The 26,117-nt window shown below is 40.2% G+C and overlaps 1 protein-coding gene across 1 annotated transcript in view; it reads left to right on the top strand.

Annotated features, from left to right (window-relative positions):
• The window catches only part of LOC114034761 (piezo-type mechanosensitive ion channel component 2-like), a 161,539-nt gene that overhangs the window by 100,283 nt on the left and 35,139 nt on the right, over positions 1–26,117 (top strand). The window contains exons 21-31 of the mRNA XM_027850563.1: positions 1,119–1,262; positions 4,681–4,905; positions 7,120–7,324; positions 9,870–9,971; positions 12,259–12,424; positions 13,245–13,488; positions 14,990–15,086; positions 16,763–16,925; positions 17,687–17,776; positions 18,921–19,042; positions 25,828–25,994. Coding sequence (XP_027706364.1) covers positions 1,119–1,262; positions 4,681–4,905; positions 7,120–7,324; positions 9,870–9,971; positions 12,259–12,424; positions 13,245–13,488; positions 14,990–15,086; positions 16,763–16,925; positions 17,687–17,776; positions 18,921–19,042; positions 25,828–25,994 — 1,725 coding nt within the window. The remainder of the gene's footprint in view (positions 1–1,118; positions 1,263–4,680; positions 4,906–7,119; positions 7,325–9,869; positions 9,972–12,258; positions 12,425–13,244; positions 13,489–14,989; positions 15,087–16,762; positions 16,926–17,686; positions 17,777–18,920; positions 19,043–25,827; positions 25,995–26,117) is intronic.

A 26,117-nucleotide genomic window follows, 5' to 3' on the forward strand; every position in this document is an offset into this window, starting at 1 on the left:
TCTCTCTCTCTCTCTCTCTCTCTCTCTCTCTCTCTCTCTCTCTCTCATTCAGTGTAAAGTGACTTGCCCAGGATAACTCAGCTAGTGTCTTAGATTAAATTTGAGCTCAGGTCCTCCTTACTCCAGGGCTGGTGTTCTATCTACTTCACCACCTACCTGCCCCTCAGTGCCTTGTCTCTTGAGAATGACTTCTCATACCAGGAGTAAGGAAGTGTGTGTGTACTTAAAGCAACTTATCTGAAGATGTAACTCTACTGCTACCTGACTCCTGGGGAAGGAAGTAGGAAAATAAGGGAAGCGGTTACTTTCTAATACTGTATTGCTGGGAAGAAATTCTAAGGATTTAGATGATGGACAGCCTGAGTGACAGCAAAGATTAGAAGAGCCCACAGACTTATAGAATCTTAGAACTTGGAAGTCATCTATTCGAATTCTGCCCCTGGTCCTCACTATTTTACAGATGAGGAAACTAAGATCCATGTATTTATTCAGTGAACATTTATTAAGTGTTCGACAGGCAGTGCATTTTAGGCACTGGGAGGGCTACCAAAAGAAGTTAGACACGGCCCCCTTGTTTCAGGGCACTTAGGTGATATGAGATATATATACACAGACAAATATAATACATATTAGGACAATGTAAGTATGGAGAAATCACTTCCATTCAGAGGAATGAGGGAAGGTTTCACCAAAGCCTACAGAGGTGATGAGAGGTTGTATGGGAAGTTAGGTGCAAAGTTAAATCAGAACTCGGGCATCCTGAATCTCAGTTCAGCGTTCTCTCCACATATCCTTTACTGGTCAACTCCTCCTCCTCCTCTGCTTTGAAGGACTAAGATGAGCAAGAGGAAGTAGTCTGGCACTGTGAAAAGAGCACCATCTCTGGAGTCAGAGGACCTGGGTTCAAATCCACCTCCTGATGCTTACCATGTGACCTTGAGCAAATCACTTAACAGCCCTGGGACTCAGTTCCCCTACTTGTAAAATGATGGGGTTGAACCTGATGGTCTCAGAGGTTCCTTCAGCTCTGGAGCTATGATCCTATGATCTCAAATATTTGCTGTATTGTGTAAAGGTGTAAACTAACATACGTCATTATCTTCCCTGTTTCCTCCTAGGGGCTATATCAGAATGGAACCCTTCCACCTGACAACCTGGAGGAGCTGCAGCAGGCTTCTCTCTTATATATCTCCCCTATTGATCCAGCATATTGGTTTGGGGGACTAAGAAAATGTGACGCCCAAGTGTTACCTTGCCTGAAGGTAAGTGGAAAACTGTCCAGTGGATAGGCCTAAAAAAATAACACTCTGGAGTTCTTCTTCCTCTTCTTTTTCTCCTTCCTCTTCTCCTCTTCCTCCTCCTCCTCCTTCTCCTTCTCCTTCTCCTTCTCCTTCTCCTTCTCCTTCTCCTTCTCCTCCTCCTTCTCCTTCTCCTTCTCCTTCTCCTCCTCCTTCTCCTCCTCCTTCTCCTCCTCCTCCTCCTCCTCCTCCTCCTCCTCCTCCTCCTCCTCCTTCTCCTTCTCCTTCTCCTTTTCCTTCTTCTTCTTCTTCTCCTTCTTCTTCTCCTTCTCCTTCTTCTTCTCCTCTTCCTCCTCCTTCTCCTTCTCCTTTTCCTTCTTCTTCTTCTTCTCCTCCTCCTCCTCCTCCTTTTTCTCCTTTTCCTTCTTCTTCTTCTTCTTCTTCTCCTCCTCATTTTCCTTCTTCTTCTCCTTCTCCTCCTTCTCCTTCTCCTTCTTCTTCTCCTTCTTCTCCTCTTTCTCCTCCTCTTTCTTCTTCTCCTCTCACCTCCCTCTTCCTCTCACCTCCCTCTTCTTCTTCCTCTCTCTTCAGTCTACCTATCTTGCCAGGTTGGAAATTCAGCAGCCACTCAATCAGACTTACTCCCACCGATGATCAGATCTGGGCAGATTTATCTCTCTTTAACCAGCCTGTGGTCCCTCCCACCTGAGGGTTCACCATATTGATGTGGGACTTAGTGCAGACACCTAAACAGCTTTAGCCCACTTTAGCTCTGAGTTCCCAAGCTCAAACAATCCACCATTCTCAGACGTAGATTTATAGGTATATGCCACAATTCCTGGTAGCTCTATGGGACATGCTATATAATCAGAAGAAAAAACCTGGGGAGAGCTTCAAGCTGACCTTAGAAGTCAGTCTGTCAATGAGAAATTCATTAAGTGCCTTCTATAAGCCAGGCACTGTGCTGAACACTGAGGATAGAAAGAAAGGCAAAAGCAATCCCTGCCCTCAGAGAGCTCATGTTATAATCACGAAGACAACATGTAAATAACTAGATATACAAGATATATACAAAGTAGATGGAAGATGTTTGTGTTTCAGTCATATTCAACTCTTTGTGACTCCACTTGGGCGTTTCTTAGCAAAGATGCTAGCGTGGTTTGCCATTTCCTTCTCCAGTTCATTTTACAGATGAGGAAACTAAGGCAAATAGGGTTAAGTAACTTGTCCAGGGTCACACAACTAGTGTCTGAGGCTGGATTTGAACTCAGGAACTTGAGTCTTCCTGACTCCAAGCCGGCACACTGTCCATTGTACCACCTAGCTGCCCTGTAATCTCATCTCCCCCTCTCACTACCCCTAAGGAAAATGAGGCCCAGAGAAAAAAAGTGACATGCCCAATGTCACACCTGCTGACCTCTGGTATTCCAACTGCAAATTCGGGTCTCCTTTCATTGCAGCAAACTTCCTCTTATTCCCTGTCTCTGTTTTGCCCTCAGCAGTTTCAGCCGCAGACAGGGAAACTAAGAATAGATAGGGAGTCCGCAGACCCTAACACCGGTTTATTAGTTAAAGCCAGAAAAAAAAAAGGAACTTGGACTGGGTTCTAAGTAAAAAGTCTCAGGCCCCAATAGAGCACTGTTTAATTTCAGGATCCCAGACTGGAAACTTACAAAATGGGCAATCCAAAGACCCCCAAGCACCTATGAGCAGAGAAAGAGCTTGTTTAGTTCCCATCTCCTTATCTGCAGATGAGAAGATACATTTCAAAGATTTTTCAGGGCAATTGAAGGTTAATCTAAGCAAGGTATATCTGTAAGATTTATGGCTGGCGAAGAAGTGGATCTGGGCTGCAGTTCTGCTTTCAGTCTGTTTCAGATGATGGGTAACACTCTTGGATGTCTTGAGCTTTGCAAAAAGCATAATTCTTTATCTTAAAGAGCTAGTTCTTATTTTGAAATTGCTCTGGAATGACTGGCTCATGGGTAGCATAGTTAAGGGGAAATTATCTAATAAGAGAAACCTTTTCATGTCCATGTCCTATATCTGTTGGGAAAATGAAGGATATTTATAATTCACAATTAAACTTGGAGAGCATTTGTTTTTCATTATTCACCAGTTAATATCTGGGGGGGGGGAATCTGATGCTTTTATGCTATACAACCTCCTCTTGTATAGGAAAGAAAAGAGATATTTATGGCTGATCCGAAGTGGTGACATCTCTTAATTGAATATATTTTTAAATGCGTCAGTCTATTTTTGCAACAAAATTCTTTACAACTGGAGCAGCTAAGTGGTGCAGTGGATAAAGCTCCAGTCTTGGAGTCAGGAGGACCTGAGTTCAAATGCGGCCTCAGACACTTGACACCTACTAGCTGTGTGACCTTGGGCAAGTCACTTAAACCTGATTGCCTCACCAAAAAGCAAAAAAAAAAATTCATTACAACAATAACCAGCAGTATTATCGAAAGCCCAAATAACTGGAATGAGGAATTCTTAGACCAGACACAAGTTCACTAAGGGGGGAGGTAAAGGATGAAGATGGTAGCACAAGAGGATGGTGATATTTTCCTAGATGGGTCAGACCCCAAATGGAGTTGGTGAGGAGAAGGCAGACTCTGAGAAATCAGGAGCAGAGTGGTAGGTTCATTGGGGAGTGTCTTAGGAGTGGTCACACCTCACAACTGTGAGGTAGTTACTATAGGGCAGGAAGCATACTTCTCAGGAGATGGTGAAATACACTCCTCCACCCTGAGGCAAAGCCCTCATTGCCCCAAGCTAGTTATGACTCTGAAAGCCAGATACATGCTTGGTGTTGCATGGAACATAAAATTGGGCATAGACTCTGAATTGAGATGGTGACTTAAGAATTATAAAATATAATCAAGCAAAGTGGGGGAATCAATTATCATTAGTTTAAAAACTTTTTGGCTTGTCAGTAGTCATAATTTTACTAAGTATTTTCCCCTAGATCAATTAGAAGATGGATAGATTAGTCACTAGAGAATGTTTCTGTCATTGAAAATGTTCAGAACTTCCTTGGCTTCCTGATAGCCCAGTGTTTGAAACATTCACTTTCCCTTGCAAGTACTGGTCACAAAAAATGAATATTTTAATAGTGTTTTATTTTTTCCAATTACATGTAAAGACAAATTTTAACATTCCTTTTTAAAAAAATTTTGAGTTCCAAATTTTCTCCCTCCCTCCCTCACTTCCTCATCCCTAAGATGGTAAGCAGTTTGATGTAGGTTGTATGTGTGCAATCATGTAAAACATAAAAAAGGAATGTTTTCCTTCGAAAATATGCTCTTGAGCTAAAGTGATGTGAGACGAACTATTTTATTCCTGTAACTGGTGTGGAGGCTGAGGGTGACTTTCAGGTTTTTTGTTTAGTTAGCTAAGCAATGGTGAACAAAAGTAAAGGGTTCTTGCTAACACCCAGTTCCCCATCACTCTGACTTTACAGAATCATCTCACCATCTTGGCACTAATGGCAACTGAGGCCACTGTATACAGGCACCAGAAATTCTACCGGCACTGCAATCAGCTGAAACAACCCTTGCTGGGCAGCATTTTTGATGGTGTCACTAGAAAGCACCTGGATGATGGGTTACTGAGCTCAGTCAAATATTTCATCAACTATGGTTTCTATAAGTTCGGGCTAGAGGTGAGACACCCTCTTCTTATCCCCATTCTTGCCTGGAGCATTAACATAGAGCTTAAGAAGCAGAGGAAACCTTAGGAGTCATCTAATTCAGGATTGTTTGTATCTTGGACCGTTTTGTTAGTCTGGTGAAGTCTATGGACTCCTTCTCAGAGTTTTTAAATGTTTTTAAATGTATAAAATAAAATACAAAGGATTACAAAGGAATACAATTATGTAGAGATATAATTATCAATTATTTTTTAAAAAGCAAGTTCCTGGAAGCCACATTAAGAGTCCTTGAGCTAGCCTAGCCCCCTCATTTTACTGACAGAGAGACCGAGACCTAGAGAGTTAAATGATATGCTCAAGGCCACATAGGTATTAAACAGCAGAGCCAGGATTACATTCCACCTGCATAAGGCCGCCTCTCCTTCTGAATCTCTGGCATGAATGACTAGGACTGTGGCAGAACTAGAGGCCAGTTTGCCTCCTAAATATATAAATTACGCTTAGAGAAATTTGCTATTTCAGGCAGTACCTAATCCACTAACTCCTGTTGTCTCTTCATTAACCCTAAGAAATTAAATTCAGTTCTGTTGGTAGAGTAGATAGGGATAATAGAATTAGAGTCAGGAAGACATAGGTCTAAATTCTGCCCAGACACTTACAAGCTATGCAAGCCTGGGGAAGTCTCTCCTAACCTTCAGATTCACATCTCCAGTTGCCTTTTAGTGATCTCAAGTTGAACGTTTCTTAGACGTCTTAAATTCCCTACGTCCAAAAGTGAACTTGTCATCTTTCCAAATCACTTAGCTGCTATCTGCCTCAGTTTCCTCATCTGTAAAAAGGGGATAATAATAGCACTTACCTCTCAGAATCGTTGTGATGCTCAAGTGAGATAATATTTGTAAAGTTCTTTGCAAACCTTAATGTGTTATAGATAAATGTTATTATTTGCAAACCTTAAAGTGCTATATAAATGTTATTATTTGTAAACCTTAAAGTGTTATGTAAGTGTTATTATTTGCAAACCTTAAAGTGCTATATAAGTGTTAACTATTTAGTATTATTATTATTATTATTAATTATTATTGCCTTCCATACTAGATTGTAAGCTCCCCAAGGAGCTCTTGAAGCTCTCTAGCTCTTTAAGATCCACAAAGCACTTTCCTTACAAGAATCCTATGAGACAGAAACACAAAGAAGCAGGACAGCTTTAAAAGTCACATGTTTAATTTATTATGTACTTTTTTTAAAGCTAAGTTATGTTAATAGAGATTTGCAGTTTCCTATACAATCCTCTTTTTCTGTTCTGCTTTATATATGGAAGTGATCTTCTTGGTGTTCATTAAATTCAGAATAAAAATAAAATAAGAATTAAGGATCCTGTGAAATCTGTCATTGGAGTACTATTTTATGTGTGAGAAAACCGAGGTTTAGAGAAGTTAAGGGATTTGTCCAAGATCACGCAGCCAGTAAGGGTGGGAACTGAGATTTGAACTTGAGCCGTCTGACCCTAGGCCCAGTGGTTTTTCCAGTACATTAAGCCGCTTCTCAGTTATGGTCTCCCCACCCCAACCCTCCCATTTCCCCAAGACAATGACCTCGTGTTGTTGTTGTTCATTCATTCAGTTGTGTCCGATTCTTCACGATCCCGTGGACCATGCCATCCATGAAGTTTTCTTGGCAAAGACACTAGAGTAGTTTGCCCTTTCCTTCTCCAGTGGAATAAGACAAACAGAAGTTAAGTGACTTACCCAGGGTCACACAGCTAATAAGTGTCTGAGGTCCAGTTCAAACTCAGATCTTCCTAACTTCCAACCCAGCCCTCTCTCACTTAAATTCAATTAACTTGCAGATCATGACATCTCCTTCCTGATGTTATGGTCCTCTTCAAGAAGGAAGGACAAACAACAACAACAACTATCCACTGAGACACCTAGCCGCCTCCAGGGTAACCAGAGGTTAAGTGACTTGCCCAGGGTCACACAGCTAATAAGTGTCAGAGGCCAGATTTGAAATCAGGTCTTCCTGACTCCAGGCCCAGAACTCTGTCTGCTGATCCATCTAGTTCCTAGTATATTAGGTCCTTAATAAATGTTTATTAAGTGGATTTGAAACAAATTAAATACCCAACAGCTACTAGGCTCTGGAACTGAAATAGTCCTACTTCTAGGATAATATGCACATGTTTTTTAATTCAGCTTTTTAATTAAATTTATATTTGCCTTCCAGATGTGCTTTGTTGCTGTTCTCAATGTCACAGGACAGCGCATGGATTTTTATTCCCTGGTCCACATCTGCTCGTTAATTTATTTGCTTTGTCTTCGGAGGAGGAAAGCAATTGCTGAGGCCTGGCCAAGATACTGTGGGTTTCTTGCCAGTCTTATGACCTTTCAGTACTTTCTGTGTGTTGGAATCCCTCCAGCTTTTTGCAAAGGTGAGCTCTTCAGATGCTTCAGCTCACATCTTAGAGAAGGGACCTTGCACTCTCCTTGTGTCTGGGAAGGCTCGCCTCACGTGCTCAGCTCCCCAGGAAGCAGCCCTTTGATCGTCTCAGCTGAAAGGGTTCTTCCTTTCATCAAATTTCTCATAGCACTTTGTCTGGACATTCCTTGTAAATAAGTAATTTCCATTCAATTTAATTTATGTAGTAATAGCAACAAAAATAGACGTTTATATAGGGCTTTAAGTTTTCCAAACCTCTTTACACAGGTTATTTCATTTAATCCTCATGATAACTCTGTAAGGTGAATGCTATTATTATCCCTACTTTACTGATGAAGAAACTGAGGCAAAGAGGGACTAAGTGATTTGCCCAGACTCATTCATCTAGTAGGTATCTAAGGCCATATTTGAACTCAGGTCTTCATTACTCCAAGCTCAGCATTCTATCTGCTAGCACATGACATGTCAGTATGGATTACATCCAAGTAAGCAAGTAAGGTAGCATCATGCATTAAGAATCAGAGGGTCTGATTCAAATCCTTGCTCTGCCACTTGTCACCTGTGTAGCCTTGACCAAGTCATCTAACTTCTCTGGGCCTCAGTTTCCTCATGTGTAAAATGAGGGAGATGGACCAAATGACCTTAGAAGTTCCCTCTATCTCTAGGTCTCTGATCCTGTGATCCTCAGTTATTACTGAGCAAGTTTAGTTGTTTTATATTCAGTATTATTTTATTTAAATTTTTAAAAAATTATTATTTATCTTTAACATTTAAAAAAAAATTTTTGAGTTCCAAATTCTCTCCCTCCCTCCCATCCTTCCCCTCCTATTGTCATGGCAAGAAATGTGATATCAATTATACACGTGAAATTATACAAGGTATATTTCCATGTTAGCCATTTTATCACAAAAAGCAAGAAAAATGAAAAAAGTGAAAAAAATTATGTTTCAATTTGCATTCAGACTCCGTGAGTTCAATATTATTTTAAATAAATCATTTAATAAAAATAAAACTGCCTGGCATTTGGTTAGTGCTTTCAACTTTTCTAAGTATGGTTTTAAATCTTGGGCCTCAGCCAACACAACAACCGTATAGCGTACAACCACCAAGGAGAAGACATCAGGCCCATGTGGGCAGGTAGGAGGCTGGATGCGGGTCATAGAGCTGACACCCCCGGCTGTCCAGCGCTTTCTCTACCATATTATGTTGCTTCAGATGGACAAAACCAGAGCAGAGATTCAGTAATAATACTTTCATCAATATTAATTTCTCAATATTATTTCACACATCCCATTTTAATCACTTCCTGTTAGCTGACCTAGAACAGAGGTGTCAAATACACAGTCTGGGACTGAGACACTCCTGAATGCACCCTGAGGCAGATTAAAGTATGATTGGGAAATAGTTAACAAAATGAATAAGAAATGACAAAACATAGATAATGTTAATGTGCCCCAATAGGGAGCACATTTTATATACATATATATGTAATATAATATATATAATATATGTATATATTACATAATGTTTAAGCCCCATTTCTATTTGAATGTCACACCAGTGGAGGCCCAATGGATAGGTCCAAGTTCAAATTGTGACTCAAACATTTATTAGCTGTGGGACTCAAGGTTGAACCTCTCTGGGCCTCAACTACGTCATCTGTAAAATAAAGGAGCTGGGTTTGATGGCCTCCAAATTTCCTCCCAGCTCTAAATGTATTTGTGAGAAATCTATAGTGTGAAACTTTCAGACCTTCGTAGACAGCTTTTGGGTTGCCGTACAGAGCACAATCACCACCCAGGGGCCATCCTCCAGAGCCTCTCTCACCCCAGTGAGACTGGGAATCCAACAAGAGACATACGCAGTCAGACACTGAGTTTGTATTTGGGGGCCTGTCAGAGCCTGTGCTCTGTAGGCGCATGTTTTGAGAACCCACATCCCCCTCTTTTAAACGAGAGGCATTCTTAACCTGGGGTCCACAGACTGGGGCCTGAGAACTTGGATGGGGGAAAAATTGTATCTTTATTTTCTTCAGTTTCTTTGTGTAATTCTTCATATTTTATCTTATGCATTTCAAAATGTTATTCTGAGAGAGAGCTCTAGAGGCTTCAACAGCTTGCCAAAGGTATTCATGACAAAATAAAAAGTTAAGAAATCCTAGTCTGGATCATTTGGCTCTGGTCTTAGTGGACCTGGGTTCAAATATTGCCTCTGTCACTAACTACCTGTGTGACCCTGGACAAGTCATTTGACCTTTTTTGGGACTCCTCTGTAAAATGAGTGGTTTGGCCCAGATGGCCTCTAAGGTCCCTTCTAATTTTAAATCTATGATACTATTATGATCCTTTAATCTCCAAATAAATACTATGATCCTGTATCCTTCCCCTACCTACCTATCCCTCCCCCCCACACACCATAATGAAAGATCAGAGATGGGCTTTTATCTCAAAAACAAAAATTGCATTAACAGAATGTTGACTCAATGTGATTAAAAAAATATAATGGTAATAATATGAAAATGACTCCTTGTTCTACAGATTACCCATGGAGATCCATGAGACCAGCAATCCATTCAAATCTCATTAAATGGTTGTATCTCCCAGATTTTGCCAAGAAACCAGATGCTTTTTTTTTGCTCTGTGAGTAGCTAACGTTTCTGCATGCCACTGTCCTAGAAGATACTTCAGACCAGTTGGGCCCTGCAGGGTCTAGTAAAGAAGTGTTCCCATCTTATGTGGCTCCATCTTGTGGTAGACATAGGCTTTCTATACTCCTTTTCTAGTATCTTCACTGCCAAAAGGAAGGAAAGAAGGAAACAAGGATTTATTAAGCATGTGCCAGATACTATGCTAAGTGTTTTACAAATATTGTCTCATTTAATCCTCACAACAACCTTGGGAAGGAGGTGCTATTATTATCCCTATTTTACAGAGGTTAAGTGATTTGCCCAGGGTCACATCGGTATCTGAGGCTGGATTTGAACTCAGGTCTTCCTGACTCCAGACCCAGCACTCTATCCACTGCACCATTTAGCTGCTTCTAGGTATAAAATGTAAAAGGTAAGCAGGATTAAAAAAAATAATTAAAATCTCCAATTTCTAGCACAGTGTAGCAAATAGCAGGTATTCAGTGAAAGCTTATAGATGGATTAGATATTTATTAAGTATCTATTAAGGTCCCATTCTAAGGACAGTTAGGTGGCACAGTGGATAGAGTGCCTGGCCTGGAGTGAGGAAGATCTGAGTTGAAATCTGGCTTCAGACACTTACTGGCTGTGTGATCTTGGGCATGTTTCTTAATTAGCCCTGTTTGCCTCAGTTTCTTCATCTGTAAAATGAGCCGGAGAAGGAAATGGCAAACCATTCCAGTATGTCCGCAAAGAAAACCCCAAATGGGGTCACAAAGAGTCAGACAGGACTGAACAACAGGGTCCCCTTCACTTTTAATGTTCTATGATACTATGATTTTGTATTCTCCCTAATAATCACTGAGAAGATGCTGATACTAGAATACAGTGTTCCAGTTTCCTTGTAATGTGAGATAATTCACATAGTTTAAAATCATGAATGTGAAATGATTTTTACTTTGAAGTATTGTGCTGGTGCTTTTCAATCAGATTTTTCCAATGCAGTTTTGCTGTGAGCTGTGAGACAGAACAGACATCAATGGGTAACTTGGGGAAAAAAGGAATAAATATTCCATATTTAAAATGCTCCAAAGTTGTATTTTGAAAGTGAGAACTTTCTTGTCACCAAAAGAGCTTGCTTTAGGTGGTCTCAGTCTTTCTAAAAACTATTAGCCCATTTATTAAAGTTCACTTATTTGTGAAAGTGAATCTCTTATTCCATTCCTCTATTCCCTAACTTTTCCCTGGCAGTGTGGTTTAATGGGAAGAGCGTTGGTCTGAGAAATGGGCTCTGAGCCTAATCCTGACACTCAACAGCTCTCCCTCCTTGAACCAAGTGCTTTCTTCTCAGAGCCTCAGTTTTCTTCTTGGAAAATTAGGGAATTGGACTAGATGAGCTCTAAGCTGTCTTCCAGTTCAAAAACTCTTATGATTCTTTGAATTTCCTCCTACCAGACTTCCTAACCATACACACAATCTATTTCTATCTTTGAACACTGAGGTGTTAAAGTTGGTGGCGGTGCTGAGGATAGGATGGTCAACTCAAAGCCCAGTTCAAGTTATGCTTAGAACCATACCATGTATCATAGGCTTTCTGTGCTTCTGTGTTAAACATTTTGAGCAGGGAATCTACTCTACTCCATAGACCCAGAGTCGTAACCAGCCATTCTGTACCTGGGTCACAAGACACATGAGAGGCAGGGTGGGGACATCAGTGAATGTACCAGGATACTGCACGGCTAGTTGCCGGGAGACTCTCTGATGGCAGGGTTGGTGGAGAAGCAAGTGAGTTCAGGATTGGGAGGAGCTAACTTGGATTGCTGCAGCCACTGGTGATGGGGAGGGGGTTGTAAATGTTCTCAGGTAAATTCCTATTTTTAACTTATTTTGCCTGGAACTGGTGCTAAACTGTTTCTGAACTGCTAATTGGGTTAGACTAAAGTACTATCAGCACCCTCTAAATTTCAATGCCTGGGCAAAGCCTTTGCTTGCCCTGTCCTAATTGTGACCCCACACAGACCTTTTGGTGATATTGCTGCTGTCCTATTTAGTGGCTAGTTGAAAATCACAATGGTCTTTTTGTTTTTTTCCCCTCTTTCCCAAAAGGGAGATGATAAGGAAATTAGTTCAAAAAGCGATTTGGGAGGATGAATATTCTATTTAAGTATAAAGTTTTACTGCCCTAAAGGACTTGACCCATGAATAGTGACTTCAGTAGAACTGATTGAGTGAACACCTGTTTAAATGTGGAGCAGATCACCTTGCAATGGGTCTAATTCCATTCTTGCATATCTCCACAGATGATTTTTTGCTTCTGCTCTTTGCCTCTCTCCAGTGGCAAGTATTTGAAGATGAGAATAAGGCTTCTGTAAGAATGGAGGTAGGAGATAATGTGGAGATAAGCCAGGATTTGATCCCAGAAGACCTCAGTCAATTCACTCCGGTACCGAACTTTATTTACTGCCGGTAAGACTCAGAGTCCAGTGGAGACACAGAAGAATGGCTCGCCCTTTTCTGGTTCATCCTGTTCCTAATGTTTTTATAAAATTTCCTCTGAACAGTCAAAGTTACTTCCTGAACTTTCCCCCCTGTAATCTAGTCCTACAGAGGCAGCTGGGTGGTGCAGAGGATACAGTATCAAACCTGGAGTCAGAAAGACTTGAGTTTTAATCCTGTCTCAAGCTCTTACTAGCTGTGAAACCCTGGGAAAGTCACTTACTTAACCTCTGCCTCAATTTCCCCAAACATAAATTTGGGGTAATAATAGCATATGTGTCACAGGGTTGCTGTAAGGACCAAGTAAAATAATGTTTAAAGCACTATATTAATGGTACCTATTATTATTAGCTATTATTACAATCCTATTTTTTAATAAATTGCTTTCATTTTGTTCAATTCCTTATTTTACAGATGAGGAAATTAAGGCTAAGATAGGAGAACATACTCGCCCAGAGTGATATGTTAGTATCAGAGCGTCCTCTCTCTCCAGATGCACTTCTCTTCCCACCACATCACACCACCTCTCATTTTGTAGTGAGTGCCTTCTCCCTGGAAGTGTTCAACAAGAGGCTGAATACCTACGTGTAGGAGAACTAATAGAGAAAATTTCTCCATTAGGCTGGAGGACCCCTTCTAACTCTCAGATTCTGAGACTTATGGAATCTTAGCATTGGAAAGGACCTTCCAAGTCAATTAGGTCTAATTAGGTCAATTAGGCTAATAATGTCTCACCCTATGAAAGCCCAAATGTCTACTTAGATTTTGACTCACCTGTGCTGTCTTCTAGGTCCTACCTTGATACGGCTAAAGTCATTGTGTTCCGCTATCACTTCTGGTTTGTACTCTGCCTGGTTTTCCTCACTGGGACAACTCGAATCAACATCCTCTGTGCTGGCTACCTAGTAGCCTTTTTCTACTTCATGCTCCGTGGAAGGGCCCTCCTGTTGAGACCCATGAAAATTATTCTCCATTGGTGGGACTGCCTGATTACATACACTGCTCTAGTGATTGCCATGAAGAATCTTCTAAGTGTATGTTTGTATCTTCACATACCTTCTGGGGATTGTTTTTTGTTTGTTTTTAGCTCAGCTCTCTTAAGACCTTAAAAAAATGAGTGAGTATTACCAAGACAAACAGTGATCTTAAAAGATCATGTTTTTCATCTATTTAACCAAGGCAAAAAAACCCAAGAGGCAGCAATGGCACAATCAATAAAAGGTGGCCTCGGAACCAGGAAGACCTGAGTTTGAGTCCTGACTGTGTGACCCTGGACAAATCGCTTAACTTCTCAGTGCACTAATAGATGGCTGTATTAGACTATACATTTCAGAGAAGGTGCTGACCTGCACTGGTGCCATCTGGGAGTTCCCAAATCAATGAAATCACAAGTACAGGCCCTAACTGTTTAACCTACAAAACACTAAAGAATGCCTAAATGTTGTCATGCAGCACATGCTTCTTAGAGAAGCTTTTGAGACTAAGAGCTATGAATTTGAGTGATGGTAGGGGGAATGGAATGATTTATGAATTAGCAAATAAGGACTAGAATCTATTATTAGGGATACTTATTAGGGACTGGACTTCATTTATATAGAAAACTCCCAGGTAATAAAATGGCCTCCTTCCAGCCCCTTTTCTGCAACATGTAGTTTTAGAGAGTTGTCTAGAGAACTGAGACGTTAAGTGATTTGCCAAAGGTCACACGCAGTCAGTATATATCAGAGGCAGTACTTGAACCCAGTTTCCATGGCTCGGAATCCAAATCTTTATCCATTGTGACCACATTGCCTCTCAGAGTCCACTGTTAAGATTTTATAAATCTGCATGACATTTAAAGTACTCCTCTGAAGCCTCATCCTGGCTTGGGGGTGACCCTGGATTCTGGAAGGCTACGAGAGTGGGGCACAAGCTCTAGCCAAGTTCTATACCAAGCAGGAAAAGCTTTGAGGATGTCCCAGTGATGGACGGTGTGTCTGTGGTGCGTATGGTTTATGACCAAAAGACTGGCCGTAAGGTGGTGATTGTTTTTCTGTAAATGAAAGCATCTACTAAGGCATGGAGGGACTATGATCTGCACTAAAGCACTCACATCAATGAAATCACAGGAATGAGTACTGCCGAATAAGTGCCTTGCACACCGATGGTGCTTAATAAATGCTTGTTGATCAATTGCTATAACTTTATAATTCTTATTTTACTTGATCCTCACGATAACCTTGCGAAGGTCATTGCAAGGCAGGGCAAGTATTGTTATCTTCATTTTAAAGAAGAGGAAAGTGAGGCTCAAGTAGCTTAAATTACTTGCTGGGGTCGTGCAGCAAACGATAAGGTAGGGTCTTGAACCCAGGTTTTTGGATTCCTAGCCAGTACTTTTCATGTACTATCTCTGTGGCTGTTAAGACAAATGCAGCAATCACAAAGAGACCCCTGTCCAGCTTAGCTTTGGAATAAATAACTGCTGAGATCACCTTTCAGCTCTGAGATCTTGTGATTCTGTACTGAGCATTTCCTGTGTTCTTTGTCTGACTTTAGATTGGAGCTTGCACCTACCTGGAGAGATTACTGAGTTCCCACTGCTGGTTTGTTCACAGTTTTAGCATATACTGCACAATAGGAGGCTATAGCTTATGTAAGTACCCCTCTGTTCTTCTCATCATTGGTGTAAGTACCTAGCCAACTGCTTTCATCTCTGGCACAAGTGCCTACCCCACTGCACTCACCTCCTTTTTCCAAGAGAAAAAGACTAAGCAAGTTGAGCAGAAACTTCATACAAGCTTGATTTACTATGCGCAGCTCATGTTCTAAACAAGAATATGGAGAGAAACCAAGCTAGAAACTGGTCCCAAGTTGTGGATACATCCATTTTCTCAAAAGAAAAATCATGAGCTCATTTAATAAATGAATTTAATTGGGTCCCTGTGCTAATAGGCTAAAGGAAAGAAAGAAGGAGGGAAGGAAGGAAGGTAGGGAAGAAGGTAGGAAAGAAGGAAGGAAGGAAGAAGGAAGGAAAAGAGGAAAGAAGGGAGGAAGGGAAGATGTGAGGAAGGGGAAGGAAAAGGAAAGAAAGGAAAAGGAAGGGAAAGAAAGGAAAGGAAGGGAAGGGAAGGAAAGGGAAGGAAGAAAGAAAGGGAAAACTTTACCACAAGAATTTCTTCTTAAAGACAAAAGCAACTAAATAGATTTGACACCTTCACTTAATTTTTTAAAAACTTGATATGTGTATTTATGGGAATGTTCAGGAAGTACTTGGAATATACAAATCATTCATCCACAGCTCTGCTTGAGCTATATTTTTCACAGCAGTAGAGTTCATATTAAATGCACTTATAAGTAGGTTACACTACAGTGATTGGCATGATTTTTCTCTTAAGTTCCTCTTTAATTTCTCCCTAAATTACTTTCATGTAATTAATATCATATGCTTTTTAAAATGTAATATACAATTAAAATAAAAGAGAAAAAGGTGTATACTTTTCTGACCTGTCCCTGGAGGAACATTCCAGTCAAGTTGGCTCTTTCAGGTCCAGGGTCATGTCAATGTGACACTAGACCTATCCAGTGACTGAGCAGTGTTCTGACCACTCCCCAGTGACAGTCCTTCCAGGGACTGTGTTAATTGCAAGTAGTACAGCACAGGACCCTGCCCACTTTAGAGAGGAAAGGACTATAGTTCTGCCTGACAACAGATGAAATTGACTTGATTTTGTGAATGGGGGCGAAAGGAAAGACTATTTTACTCCTGGTTTTATAGAACATCTTGAATTTCTATACCTGCCTTCTAAAGAGTTCAGAGTCCTCTTCTCTCATCTGTCCTTTTACCATTTCTTCTATCAATTGAGTGTTCTCATTCTTGTTTTACAGGAGAGACTGAGACCTAATGTGGCAAAGTAGCTGTTCAGGTTCACACAGCAATAGATACAGAATGTCTAATATCAACTGATTAGGGTTGGAGGTGGGGAAAGACTGGACTGTCTTTTTCCAATTCTGATCACTTTCCCTAAACCCTAATTATGTCTCCAAATCCTGATCTCATTTTTCCTTCCTCTTCCCACTCTCTATATCTCACCCTCCTGCTCATTTATCTAACACTTTGGGCTTTGGTAGAAGAAGGGAAAAAAAGATGAGTGAAGGAGGAATGATGAGAGGGAGTGCTTAAGCTCTATAACTATTATCCCTGCTCATAGCCATGGGGGAAAAGGGGGATGAGTTGGAAATAGGGGACAAAATAATACTTTTCTTGTGCCGACTATTCCCACCATGTCCTCACAGAAAAGCTTATAAACATTCATGTTCTTTCTTGTGTAGCCATTCCTGATGACGAAGGGTGTGAACCTCCAGAAAAGGAAGCTGGGATCCTATGGGATGCTATATGTTTCACCTTCCTGCTAATCCAGAGGAGAATCTTTACAAGTTACTATCATCTTTATGTTGTGGCTGATCTAAAAGCCACTGAGGTCTTAGCATCCAGGTACATGGGCAACATGCCACTGAGCACAGGGTGGGAAATGTATCTCAGAGTATAACTCAGAATATTGAGTATTGTCACATCTCAGAGCTGGGATTCAATTGAATTCAATGAACATTTATTAAGTGCTCACTATATGTCAGGCACTGTGCTAAGTGCTAGGGATACAAAAAGAGGCAAAAGACAGTCTCTCCCCTCAAGGACCTTACAATCTAACGGGGGGAGACAACATGCAAACAAATATATACAAAGCAATCTATATACAGGATAAATAGGAAATCATTAACAGAAGGAAGACACTGGAATTAAAAAGACTTGGGAAAGGCTTCCTGTCAGAGGTGAGATTTCAGTCAGGACTTAAAGGAAGCCAGGGATGTCAGTAGTCAGAGCACAGGTAGGAGAGCATTCCAGGTATGGAGGACAGCCAGAGAAAATGCCTGGAGCCAAGAGATGGAGTGTCTAGTTTGTGGAACAGCCAGGAGTAATATGTAATATGACTGGAAAGGGATCAACTTTGGATGGTTTCATTTTATAGAAAGGGAAATTGAGCCTCTGAAAAGAGAAGTGGTTACCCAAGATCAAATAGTGAATTAGTGATAGAGCTGCTACATTGAGCTATACGTGTCTTACTCAATGAATGCCTTTCTTGATGAATGCATTCCTCCAACATAAGGCAAAACAGCCTCATATGTCTCAGTGAATGCCAGGCAAGCTGACTAGATTTCATATTCTGGGATAATATAATGCTTCTTTTGCATTCTTAGAGGAGCTGAGATGTTTGACTTGAAGTTAAGAAAGTTTTTGGTGCTTCAAGAAGAAGAAGAGGAAAAGTCAAAACTGTTCATGATGAAACAGTACGTTGATCAAACAATGCTTTATGTCCTGCTCCTACATAGGAAAGATTAACCAACCACATGAGGTCGGCCTTTTTCATCGTTCCTTCTCTGTTTCTTTCAGGCAGTACATTTTTCTATTTAATGATTATGTATTTAGAGCTGGAAAGGAACTTAAAGATCACTGGGACCAATTCCCTTATATTGTATAGGAGAAAACTGAGGCAAAGAGAGGAAAAATGGCTTGCCTGAGGTCCCACAAGTGGTAACTGGCAGAGTCAAGATTTAAACCCAAGTCCCTGACACCAAATCCAGCATTCTATCCATTGTACCACGCTGTTGTTGTTCAGTTGTTTTTAGTCATGTCCGACTCTTCGTGACCCCATTTGGGGTTTTCTTGGCAAAGATACTGGAGTGGTTTGCCATTTCCTTCTCTAGCTCATTTTACAGATGAGGAAACTGAGGCAAACAGGGTTAAGTGACTTGCTCAGGGTCACACAGCTAGTAAATATCTGAGGCCAGATTTGAACTCAGGAAGATGAGTCTTCCTGACTCCAGGTCCTGAACTCCATCCACTGCATCACCTAGCTGCTCCACTGCACCTACTCATCCTTTAAGTCACCCTTTCATCACATCACTGAATATGACTAATAGGAAGAGCAAGCAATGAAGCTGAATAAAATGACCATGTTCTGAGTGTAGATTGTTAAATTTGAGATTTGAACATGAGTTTCCCAGTAGATAAGGATGCTAAGAAGTGCTCTTCCAACCTAGGAATCCATATAATTCTGTAGTTTGGCTCCTCTTACCTTCCAATCTCCTCTCTCTCTCCAATTCTCCCCTCCACTCCCCTCCCCACCTCACCCCCAACACCATGATTGCTATTTCACATTCCTACCCCAACATTTTTTGCTATGATGGATCTCCCTGGAATAACCTACCCTCTTCTCTCTACTGATCTAAGACCTACTCCTTCCTTAAAGGCTCTATGGAGTTTCTTTCCTCCATCTTTAGCTAGTCAGTAGAGAGAATAAATTCTGAAATGAACATGGGACACCAAGAAGTTTCTGTAGGAGATGGGGCCCATTTGGCAGAAAGGAGGTGGTGGGGGTGAGGGTGGGGGATGGGGAAGGATAGCTTCTCAGAACTTGTCTTAAATTGCCAGAATGGAGAAAATCAAATTGAAACAGAAAAAAATTGACAGTATGCAGCAGACTGATAAGACCTTTGGTATCTCAATGGTTAAAGACGGCCATTCTCCCAAGCAAGAAGCAAGACAAACACAAGGTAAGGATGCAATCATTGGTGCACTCACCTGTCTCAGGTGACCCTCAAAGAACCTCTAAGATCCGAGATAGTGAAATTAAATCATCTGCCATGTAAAACCACTCTTCCCTGAGAGTAAGAATGGGCGTGGACTTGAGCCTTTAGAAGTGTCTGACAATGGGTCTACGCTAGAGTAGCTTCTCCACTGATCTCATTTCCTTAGAAATTTGGCTCTGAAACAGCACTGGAAGTATAAATTCTGACCCAAGCAAGAAAAAAAAATCTAAAAAGGGACCTTTGTTAGTACAAAATCATAGGATAATAGGCTTAGAGCTAGAAGGGTCCATACAGTTCATCTGGTCCAACCCTCTCATTTTACAGAGGAGGACACTGAGACCCAGAGGGGTAAATAATTTTGCCCAAGATCACATAGATAATAAGTGGCAGGGTTGGGATGCAAACCTAGGTCTTCCAAGTACAAATGCAGAACAATTTCTACTGTACCTGTGGGCCTCCAGCAGAGGGAGGCCCTTCCTTCTGTAGGTTGTAGTAGGGCTTCTAGAAATTCAAAGGCTGCTTTGACAACTACAATACTGAGATTCCCAAGAACATTTCCTCAAAGAATCAGGTTCCCAAAGGAGGTAGGAGATTTTTGTTTGTTTAATCAAAGAATAGAACATGCTTCTAAAGTTAATTTTTCACCTCATGAATTCTTCTTGAATTGAACCAATTTGTGGGGTTAAAAAAAAGAATTCATGTCTTTATTTGATAATGAGCAGTCACATTTCCTTTTATTAGGCAAAAATTACATCGGGTATATAATTTAACCTCACCAATTAAGACTAATTAGATTGAACAATTTGTATTAGTGATAAATCTAAGTTTAGAAGGTGTCTTTTTTTTTTTTAGTTATTTAACATAATGTAGTTTCACTGTTTAAAAATGTATAAAGTATATTCCAAGGTAGTTTTACAAAGTATTGCCCAATAGAGGTACCCAGGGGACCTGCTTTTTTGAATAGGCAAGAATGAGTTTCAATTGTCATATGGGATGAATGTAACTAAAAACAATCCTATCAAGTTACTTTTTAAAACCGTGTAAATCTGTTCATTTGATTAAGCCAATCTTTTCTTAATGGATAGTAGAAAGACAGGCTTTAGTTCTTTGGGGAGGAATTATCCCATGTTCTAAATGAGTAGTCTTTCATCTAGTGAGGCTTTACTCTATTTGCAGATGATGAGAGCATAATGAAAAATAAAGGCGAGAACTGGTGGCAGCCTTGGGTAAAGCATCCTTCTAGTAAGTTGACGGAGATTCTAATGAGCATAGTGGGTTATTACACAAGGCTAATGAGGCAGAGACCTTGGCAGCTAGAGGGTGAAAAGGATAGAATGCCTGGCCTGGAGTCAGGAAGACCTGAGTTTAAATCCCACCTCAGACACTTCCTAGCTGTGTGACTCTGGACAAGTCACTTAACCTCTGTCTGCCTCAGTTTCCTCAGCTATAAATAGGAATAATAATAGCACTTAACTTTAAAGGGTTATTGTGAGGATAAAATGAGAGAATATTTGTAAAGTCCTCCGCAAACCTTAAAGTGTTCTATGAATGTTAATTATCATCAGCATTATCGTTATCTATTTCCTTGTGAGCCAGCTTCGTGGGTTAGCTTTTTCCTTTGTTCCATGATTCCAGACTGAATCCCTATTTCTAGCAAGCTGACTTGATACACAGCTATGCTATAATATACAAAGGGGCCTGGGCTAGAAAGTATAAATAGCAGCACAAATCTCTCACATTTATTATAGAAGAACCCCAAAACTCATGCTTTGGGTTGATGGGTAGCGTTGGGCTTATATACAAATGGACAGCATTTCATTTTTTGACAGCTATAGAATATCTGCAATGTGACGGTCCCAAGAAAGGGACAATGAATGGAGGCTTTCTATGCCATAGATAACAAGCTGTTTGTGATGACAGATGACAAAGAAAAGCACCCCACTCCCACACGACCCACACCACCCCCATACTCCCTACATCCCCAGGGACTAATTCAATGCAGCAGTATCAATGCATCTCAATCTAGATGAGGAGAGCTGAGACTTCAGGCTGTATCAGGAGGGGTTAGTATCATAAAAATAAAATGTCTTATAACATCACTAGAATAAGACAGATTTCAGATAGTACTTAACTTTTTTTATCAACCTTCCTGGGATGTGTACAAAGAGACAAAACTATATATCCTTTTGTTCTGTGGAATTATTTTAAGTGATTCAGGATGGGAGCTATAGCCTCTTTGAGTCCGACAGTGAAGAGGAAGAAGAAGAAATAAATGAAGAAAAAAAGAAAGAAGCATTTCCAAAGCCTAAAACTGCCTTCCAGGTATCTTTGTTGGGTTATGTCCCTGAATTATCCAAGTGCAATAGTCCCATTACAATACTGGTTTATTATTAATAATAATAATTTATATTATATATAATATTAATTGTTATTATTATTATTATTTTCATAACAACTCACTTCCTGATGGTGCTTTAAAGTTCATAAAATACTTTTTTGGTAACAACCCTGTAAGATAGATAGTGCTAATATCATTATTTCCATCCCCCAAAAGGCCTAACAATTAACTATTCTAATTCTTCTACTCATCAGCCCTGTGATTTACCAGACAAAAACACCCTTTCATTGCCACCACTCCTGTACAGGTGTTGTCTCTCCCTTTTAAAGAATAAGTTCCTGGAGGGTAGGAACTATTTCACTTCTGCATTTGTATTCCCTGAGATTAGCAATATAAGTGCTTAATAAATGCCTTTTCCTTCCTTCCTTCTCTCCTTTCCTCCTTCCTCACCCTCCATTCTTTCCCTTCTTCCTTCCTTCCTTCCTTCCTTTCTTCCTTCCTTCCTTTCTTCCTTCCTTCCTTTCTTCCTTCCTTCCTTCCTCTTTCCTTACATTTAATAGATGAGAAAATTGAGATTCAGAGATATTAAATGACTCATCCAAGGACATATCTAGAAAGTATCAGAATCAGAATTTGAACCCAGGTCCCCCAACTCTAAACCCTTTGCTCTTTTCAATAACACTTATGTTATAAACATAATGTCATGGTGAGATCAGAACATCATAAATGTTCAGTGGAATGAGCACTGGATTTGGAGACAGAGGATTTGGGCTGATATTCTGGCTCTGCTACTTACTACCCTCCCCACCATCACCCTGGTCAAGTCACTTACCTTAGTTCCTTTTCTGTAAAATGAAGGAGTTGAACGAGATGTCCTCTAAGGTCCCTTATACTGGCTATAAATCTCAGATCTAGGTTAACCATCTCATTTTACAGATGAGAAAACTGAGACTTGGTGAAGTTGAGTGACTTGTCCAAGGTAGAAAGTAACAGAATCCAGAACTAGGATTTGAATCCAGGTCCTATCAATCTAAATCCTGTGGTCTTTGTACTATATACCAAGCCGCTACAGTGTACATATATTGCTGTATGTAATGGGAACATGAGTTGACACAGTATAACATACTCAACGTGGCAAATGAGTTCATTGCAGGCTTTCATTATGTGTTTATTGTGTTAACTTGAGGGAATTTCTAAATATGAAGAGAACTGCTGGTTAAAAAGGCCTACAATTCCAGATCGTTGTGTACGTTTATTTGTAATCAGGGCATGAAATTGGAACATGCCCTTTCAGCCTGAGGCAGCTTTCTAGATATTTGGAAAACATGGAACAATTGGGAATAAATCCTAGTTTTTCATCAAAGGAAGTCACTGGCCCTTTCTTCTCAGCATAAACCATTTGCCCTACACCACAGGAATTGTGGATTGCACTGGTCTATGCAAAATAAAGGGGAGACTAAGGCACAAAAATACTCTGGTCTTTCCTATATGAAAAGGCAGAGAGAGCCAGCATGGCATCATCCACTGAGTTCTAGATATGTTATGAGGAGGATGTCTTGGCTGTGATGTTTGCCGGTCATGGGATCCTCAGTGAATGCTTTTCCAGGCCTCAAGGTTTGATCTATAAAATGTGGGTAATAACACTTGTACTACTTACATCTCATGGATGTGGAGAGAAGTGTGCTTCATAAACAGTAAAGTTTGATAAAAAAAAAATGTGAATTTTTATCCACAAAAAGTCTTACCTCAATCCTTTAGTCTCTTCAAACCCTTGTTCTATCTTTCAAACTTTTCCAAAATAGTCAAACCTTGATGCTTTCTCTGTTATCTTCTCATTCCTTGACCCCGTATTTGGCTTCTATTCTGACTTTGTTTCTATGGCTATCTCTACAGTCACGACTGACCTCTCACTTCTCACATCACTGACTATTTCTCTGGCCTCATCCTCTTCACACTTTGTTGAGTAATTGGCATTGTTGGTTATGAACTACTCCTAGATATTCTCTTCTTCCTTATCTTCAGTGATATCAAAAAGTCTTAGATTGTTTGAAAGAACCTATAGTTTATTTAATTTACTCTCTCCTTTAAGCCTCAGGGACAATTATTTTTGTGCCTCCTTTCAAATTCATGGGGCCGTAAAGAAGTCTCAGAGTCCACTTAGTTCAACTCCCTTATTTTTTGAAGGAGGGAATTGAGCCCTTGAGAAAAATCTTTAAGTGACTTTTCCAAAACAACAATGAGTAATAATCAACAGAGTTGGGATTTGAACCCACGTCTTCTGACTCTAGATCTATCATTCTTTCCTTTGCACCATGCTGCCCCTGGTTCGTTTAATAGTCAATAGAGGGGACACATTCATATTTTTCTTAGTTTTTATAGTTAATATTTCTGGGTTTTCTTTGGAACATGTCACAGGTTCACCCAGAGAATTTTGTCTTTAGTTTACTATGGTGTGCAAATATCTGAGTGGAACTTGAAACATTTTTAAATTCAGGATCTGTTCCTTCAGATCATTTCTTTTCTAAGAGGAAATTGCTTGGAACAAATATGACATTGATTTTCCATCTCACTTTATTATTTTCAATTTGTCTGTTTCAAATTACTTAAGACTTGACAACCACCATATAGTTAGAGAGCTTTCTGATTAGATTTTTGTGGCTTAAAAAAAGAGTATAGATGAGACTGATGTTGGCTGAAACTGCCAAAGAGATATCAAAGTAAGGATTCCTCTCTCTCTCTCTCCCTCTCTCTCTCTCTCTCTCCCTCTCCCCTCTCCAGCTCGCTTATGATGCCTGGGCAAATAGTTCTGCATCAGCAATCAGGCTGTGGAAGCAAGATGAAATGACATTCAAGAGAGAAAAAAAGAAGGAGGAATGGGAGCCACAGAGTCAAAGAGGTATCCATCCATTCCAGAACAGAGAGCTGGGTGATAGCTTTGATAGATTACTGGTCTAAGAAGAACAATTGAAATTAAACAGTTGACATTTTTGATTTGTGCATTAACAATAAATAGATTGGGCTCTAGGAACGATTACATCATGATCAGACAGGAATGCTAATTTTTTTTAATAAGGGCTAAAGAAGAGAGATTATGATTATGTCGGTGCCCATGATAAAGGCTGGAACTTTTCTAAAGAATAGTTTGTTCGTCTAAGGCATTTGCAGGGACATCTGAATTTTGCAAATCTGTTGACACCATAATTACAACTTTGGGTTATGGAAGGTATCAGAGAGTTATAGATCTGAAGGGACCTTAGAAATATTTTAAATGCCATTGATATAATTTATCTTTCCATCACTTTCATTTTAAAATACATCTTTCCCCATCCCTACCTGGAGAGTCACCCTTTATGACAAAAAATGAAGAAAGAATAGGAAAACAAAGCAACCCAGCAAAGCTCACCAACACATCAACCACATCTGACAATATATAGAATGTTCCATACTCTTAGCCCCCACTTCTGCAAAGAAGGGAAGGAGTTGCATTTTCTCATCTCTTGAGGACTTTGGAAATTATAGAGTACGTGGTCTTTAATGAATCAGATCTTTGCCTAGAAAAGCATCCATCAGAAATAAACACTTTAGAACAAGTGATGAATTAGTGTAAGAATTTGAACAGTTTTACTCTTTACATGGTCTGGATACAGAATCAGATGACTGGATGCCATGTCCTAGTGTAATTCCAAAAATGTTATGTTCATCTAGGGTTGAAAATCATTCCCCAGCCACCAGCAACACTCCATGCCCCAACTCTCCAACATACATATACCTCCTGTAATGTAACATAACCAAGTTTTTGATAATAAAGAATAAAACAGATGATTCCAAGTGATGTCTATCTTTCTGTAGGATCAAAAGACAGAAGTCTGGAGAACTGTGAAGATGTTAATGTTGATGTCTCTGAGAAAGAAGATGGAAGCTTGTATGAACCAGGTAGGGACACTGGATATCTATATGAGGGGTTAAGGTTGATCATGGAAAGAGATAAAAGTTGCTTTAAGAGGAGGGTAGTATCAAAGACAAATATCCCTGCTTTCTCTTTTGCCCAGGGTCTACCTTGGGTCTGCCAGGTTGGCTCTGGGGAAATTTTGATGATTTTGTCTAAGTGATAAGAATTTATTCATTCGATAACCACTTATTAAGCACGTACTACGTACAGAGTCCTGTGCTTAGTACTTGAAGAAACACAAAGTTTAGAAAAAACCCAGTTTTTCTATCTTATGAAGCTCACACTGGAAATATAAAGTCCTGGTACCCTGGGAGATTTTCCTCCATAACTAACTGGGTTATGTTCAATTTTATTTTGACTCAGTACTGAAAGTCTATGAAATGCATATCATGGGGCTTTGTTACATAAATATTTGGAGGTTTGATTTGTTCTTCCCTCCTGGTTTTCTCCATTTTTTCACAGAAATCCTAATGCAGAGAATAATCAGTATGGTCAAATTTTCATGGGTCTTTGGGAAGGTGCTGCTGGAGGGCACCATAGCAGCAGTGCACTCCCTGTACAAAGAAAATTGGGAAATAACCACCGTGTTGAGGATGGAGCGGTGTATGCTACTGAGAAGGCTCAGTAAGGTAAAGGCCATGTTGCTCCAAACAGGCTACCTTGAATGAGTCGTTCAGCTCAGACCCATCATTCCACAGTCTGGCTAATGCTTCGTATCTTTTGTGAGCTCCTCAGCAGGGTCATTACCACTT

Source organism: Vombatus ursinus, unplaced genomic scaffold (genome assembly GCF_900497805.2).
Source record: "Vombatus ursinus unplaced genomic scaffold, bare-nosed wombat genome assembly UNPS02000580.1, whole genome shotgun sequence".
Lineage (NCBI taxonomy): Eukaryota > Metazoa > Chordata > Mammalia > Diprotodontia > Vombatidae > Vombatus > Vombatus ursinus.